Source organism: Pseudonaja textilis, chromosome 13, assembly GCF_049901715.1.
Source record: "Pseudonaja textilis isolate UNSWEBS1 chromosome 13, rPseTex1.2, whole genome shotgun sequence".
Taxonomy (NCBI): domain Eukaryota; kingdom Metazoa; phylum Chordata; class Lepidosauria; order Squamata; family Elapidae; genus Pseudonaja; species Pseudonaja textilis.
In genome coordinates, this window is record NC_142002.1 from 13,322,948 (window position 1) to 13,328,700 (window position 5,753).

Genomic DNA, 5,753 nt, shown 5'->3' on the forward strand with positions numbered 1-5,753 from the left:
TCCAGATCTACTGTCGGCCTGCTGTGTTTCAGCAAAATAGGTGGTCCAGTTTCCTGCAACAAATAACAAATAATCAGAATTGGAAGGGACCTTGTAGGTCATCTAGTCCAACCCTCCGCCCAAGTGGGAGACCCTACACCATTTCTGACAAATGGCAGTCCAATCTCTTCTTGAAAGACTCAAGTGATGGCGCTCCCACAACTTCCGAGGGCAAGCTGTTTCATTGGTTCCTGTTTCTGTTTTGAGATAACTATTGTCCATTGAAATAAATTCTTAATCTATTTTTAATAGAATTCGTATTTTACATTGTCATAATGTTTTGGATGGAACTACCAAGATAGAATAATAAACTAATTAATTGATTAGTAAAATGTCTGCACCAGTACAATAAACCAGTGTTTCTATTTACGATATAAACCTCTGAACAAATTAATGAGGTAAAAAAGAAACTTGAAATAATATTTGTCAGTTTAATTCTAAATATATTCACTGTTAAGTAATAGCTTTGAACCATGTTGAACACATAAGCAGTGAGACAAATGGACGCCCTCAAGACATGCCTGCATAAAAATGTCCACTTCATTTTCCTGTGTCTTTTTTTCTTCTTTGGACAGGGTGTGAATACTCAAGTTTTGAAGAGGCTATTTTTTTCTGAAGCGTCTCTTGCGATTTTGCAAGATTCTTTCTGGTGGTGGTTTCTTCATAAGTTCCAGGTAAAAAAACTAAAGGCCTGATCGTGTTTGATGTTACGAAAAAAAAAAAAGCAACTGACATTACAGTATAAGATTTCTTGTGCAGCAAGGGATGTTGGGTTCTTTGGTACTAAATGAAACAGCTGGATTCAACGTAGTTTTCTCTCCCCCAGAGGTCTGAGGTTTTCAGAGGTGATATATTTGAAATTCTTTTCTTTTTTTAATAAACTTTTAAATAAAATTTTGGCCAAGTTAGAACCCAGTCTTGATGTTCCCTTCTTTTTCATGCTCACAACTGTTTCAATAATTAAATGCAGCACAGGTATGACATTGGAATGCTTATGAAGTTAGGTCAGTCATGCAAATGTGTCTTCAAGCAAATTCAGGGATGCTCGATCTGTGAAAAAGAGGCAGTCCTGCACATACAGTGCACTAAACTAGTTTAACCTGGGGTTGGTTTGTTTATTTATTATTTGGGCCTTCTAAGCCACTTCAAACTTAGTCAGATTAATTGCATTATTAGTTTTACAAAAGTGCTAAAGAAAGTTTATTGCAGTCTTGCTTATGGCATTTGCATATTATTTTGATCAGCTGCTAATGACCTACCTGGAGAGGTCTAGTTTTGGCAGTAGGGTAAAAATTGCTGCATTTCTAAACAGTGTTGCTAATTCAAGACTACTGACAACAACTCTGTATAGATGTTTGCAGAATAGACTTTGCTTAAAGGTTTTCTTCTAATTATTTCAAGCCTGATCAAGATGAACAGGACCACTTTTTTGACAGAATATCAGATAGCTACGTGGCGCTTCTCTGGAGCATCCCCAATTACATTAAAGATGCTTTTCTTCAGGTAATGATGTTGTTTGCAATTCTGAATTTTACTCCTTCTATTTTTTATTTGTCCTGTTCACAGAAGAGCAAAAGGTGTCATCTTTCTGTCTCATTATCACTTAATTTAATCAATTTCTGTTGATGAACACACCAGAATCCTTCAACCTTTCATTCTCTGACATCACTTCAGGCTCTGTTATTGCCTCTGAAGTTTTTTGTTTAAATCGTTCGTGGTAATCTTAACTACTTAGCATACAACTCTAGCAAAGCTTGATAAGGAGATTTGTGAATCTAGCTAACACCTTCCTGGATAACACAGAAAAGGAGAAGAGGTTATACTTTATTTCCATATTTGCTGGTCGTTTCATAATCAGAATTCCTTGGGCAGTGAGCACTCACTTTAAGAACTGCAGCCTCTTGATAAGAAAAGGACTGTAAGCAACTTGGTACCTTCTAGATTTAAGACCTGACGGGGTTGACATGCTCCAGGTCCCGTCATTGTCGTAGCACTGATAAAGTTTGCCTTCTGTAGGCGGACAGGCAGAGTCAAGAGAGGAATCAGCTTGGAATCACTGTGTTGCCACAAATGGTCTTAGTACAACCCCTCTTGAATTCTGTTAAATCTTAGCTAGTGCCAATTTAGGTGTGGCTGTTAGTTGACTAGATTCTTGTATATAAGCATGAGCAATAGGTCAGCTTAAATGAAAGTTAACCGGTGGTCCTAATTCTGGACCCCTTACACCTTCTTTATGATGGCCCTTTGTGGCTTTTAAAACCTCTGGCTTTTAGGAAGACCCACCCACAAGCTCTGGCCCCACAAACTTTCAGTTTGCAGTTGTTAACTGCTATTTTTCATACTCTTTTCCTCCCTAGAATGGTTGTTTTTTTATTGTTAATTGTTTTTTAGTCCTGTGTAAGCTATCCAGAGTTACAAGGAGTGGGGCAGACTTAGAAATTGAGTAAGTAAAATAAATATAGTCTCCCAGTTAGGATGTTATAGCCTCAACTGATCTGAAAAGCAGCAATTGGAGAAGGTGATTCTAACATACCTTTTAGTCTCAGGTTAAGCTGCCTGCCCTGTGTTCAGCACCTCTTCTAAGATATTAGGGCTTTTTGTTATAATGAGCCTATTACCACAAAATTAGTGTGATGAAATTAATTTTAATTAATTTTAAAAAATTGATGAAGATGTCTCCTTCCTGGTTTGCCCATAAGTTCATTTGCTTCACAGTAAGCTAAACTGCCACCCAAACCTGCGATGTTCTTGGACAAACCTTGTATTTTTGTCACAGTTGGTGATTAAGCAATGTTTGAATGCCTGTTTATTTATTTATATTTATATATATAAGCATCACCCAGTTTTTACAATGAACTTAATTTGCAACTTGGCAGATGTATCCTGACTGCTTGTCCCAAGCCATTTACATTACTTTCTGTGAAGCTTTTCCTCAGACTTGCCATCGTTTCAATGATCAGTTTAAAGACGAATTGATGGATTTAATTTTCCTGTGGATCAGAGGTACTAGAATGTTGATTATTTTTCCTTGCAGTTGCTGGCAGTAGTTGTTCACATAGTTGCATCTACTCAGCATTTTCTCTATGAGTTCTTCAAAAGTATCATTCAGTTAGAAGCTAGCATTAAGCCACTGAGAACAACTCATTTCAAGAACCCCAATTAGAGTATCCCAAACAGATGGTTGCCCAGCCTTTATTTGAACACATTCCAATAAGGTGAGCCTGCCATGTCTTCTCAATAATTAGTTCTATCATTGAACTGTTCCTGCTCATAGAGGTTTTTTTTTATAACATTCATTTATAATTTTCCTCTTAAATCCATCGTTCTGTGTCCAACACTCTGGAACAACCCACAGATGTCTTTTGACTTTTCTTCCATGTGGCATATTGAGCGATTGGAGTTCTAGTCATCCCTTGGCCTTGAAAGCCAACGGGATAATTCTCATGGCCCAGTCCACCTCACAGGTTTTTGCAAAGTAGGAAGCAGGATCCTTATGTACACCGTCTTGCTTCGTACAAAATAAAGCTGAAATAAAAAAAATCTAAGAATGAGAAAATTTTAATATCCCCCACAAAACCATCAAATTGTAGGATGTAACCATCAGAATTGTAGGATTTCAGGACCACAAGGACCAATTAACCCAGATATTCCCCAAAGTGGTCAGTATTAACCTTCAAAGATTGTCCATTGTTGTTATACTATTATTATTAATAATAATATTATAGTATTATTATTCAAAGTAACATTAGTTAAAATAGTATGGTACTTATTAAATTGTTTGTGGATCAATGAACAATCTGCAATGTCATAAAGGGGCCAATTATCTGAAGAGTTTGGGGACCTCTGATCTAGCTCAAAAACATTTGGTTGGTTAGTATTATTCAGTTCATTAGTTGCCACTCTTACAGGTTTTAAGCCACAAAGATTTGCTTGGAAAAACTGGAAGTGTCCCTCCATGGAAAAACCTAGAAAATCCACAGCAGAGAAAGAGCCTTCTTCTCAGATATCATCGTTTATAAAACTACAGCCTAGAAGGACAGCATCAAGATCACGGTCAGGTTCCAGTTCAAGGTCAAGTTCAAGGTCAAGATCAAGATCAAGATCAAGAACAAAAATCTGTAAGTACCAGGAAAGAGGATTATTCAATGGTTGTTTCAGAGCTTTGGGGACTTTATTTATTTAGCGTATGACAAAGTTACATTCGCCAGGAGACCACAGTGCTATTACAAAGGAGTCGTTTGGCAGCCTAAGTCTGTTGGTATGTTCTGTTCACGCTCACATGCTATCCAGAGTGCACCACAGGGGCAGACTAGCTCCATACTCATAAAATTTTGCAGCAGCATCTGGGCTTTTCCCTCCACCCATGTCACCTAACGCTCAGGCGTCACATTTGGATTGGCACCGGTTGAGTTTTACAGTTGTTCAAAGCGTTGTTTTCCCCTACCGGCCTGGTGTCTCTTTATCTACTTGCATTGTGCCTGCTTTCAAACTGCTAGGTTGGCAGGAGCTGAGGTGAGTGACGGGAACTCACCCTGTCCCACGGGATTAGGGCTCGAACTGCTGGAGTACAGACCTCCAGCTGCCTTAAGCCGTTGAACCACCGGACCTCTCCACTATGTGGAGTGAGGTATGCCAAAATCGGTAACTTCTTTAGAATACTATTTTCAGTTCTTCAACTATAGTCTTACATAGCAATATCCACAAGTAATGATAATGAGATTTATGCAACTCTAGACTGCTGTTTTGTTTCCATTGTGGGAATGTCTTCAAGATTTTCTGGAACATCACGTGGGCATTCCTGAAGGGATCTGTGAGTTATGAAGCTCATTACTGATTATTATCCTTGATGTACAGATCAGTAATGTATGTGATATATATGTAGTTACTGCAGTACCTCCAACTATCAGTTGAGGACGTAAACAGGAGGCTGCTATGGCAGTCAGGGTGACTTCTGAAGATATCTAATAACATGGGGAACAATACTGGATATGTTACCTTAGGGACTCTTTTCATTTGCTGTGAATGAAAATTGGTCCATATCCATTTGCTTATTAATCCTTTTGGAAAAAAATAAAATAACCAGTGGTGCCAATTGTGAAGCCCAAGGGAAGAAGCTGGTTTTTATTTGGAGCAGGCGTGATGCATATTTTCTGGCCCTCACACCACGGTGGCTCCATTCTTTGTGGGGGGCAGGGGAGGAAAGTTTGCAGTTAATGTCACGCCTGGTTTCTCCACCCGAGGATTTGGCCATTCTGAGCTTCTTCCATTAAACCGTCGGAATTTGCCATCTGAATGGATAGCTTCATATTTGATCCGGATCGTCCTGGCAGGCGAGTTCTTTTTTTCTCACTTGACTTCTCAAGCCACTTTTGTCACTTTCAAAATATTAGCAGCAGCCTTAACTGGCAAGGGACATAGGTTTTGGGGTTTTTTGCTTTTTTGTTTTTGTTTTTGCAAACAGGGGTTGTTACATCCGAAACTTTCATTGTAAGAATTGCCACAGTCTGTCATTTTTGTCTCTCATCCAGTACATATTGGCAGGAGTTTTGTGTACCAGACTTCATGTCTGGTCATATAAGAGCAGAAAAGAAAGGGCTGCTAAGCCAGACTGTTTTGATACTTCTTTGGAATTAAAAGCATATGAAACAGATGCATCTTGATAATTTTTTTTATAAATAACATCAACTTAAATAACTTAAAACAATAAAGTTCAA

General features: G+C 38.4%; 1 protein-coding gene across 2 annotated transcripts in view; it reads left to right on the forward strand.

The window, feature by feature from the left end:
- The window catches only part of FAM227B (family with sequence similarity 227 member B), a 75,650-nt gene that overhangs the window by 6,922 nt on the left and 62,975 nt on the right, over positions 1-5,753 (forward strand). For both annotated transcript variants that reach the window (XM_087941423.1, XM_087941422.1), the window contains exons 6-9: positions 615-713; positions 1,441-1,542; positions 2,916-3,042; positions 3,948-4,157. In XM_087941423.1, coding sequence (XP_087797549.1) covers positions 615-713; positions 1,441-1,542; positions 2,916-3,042; positions 3,948-4,157 — 538 coding nt within the window. The remainder of the gene's footprint in view (positions 1-614; positions 714-1,440; positions 1,543-2,915; positions 3,043-3,947; positions 4,158-5,753) is intronic.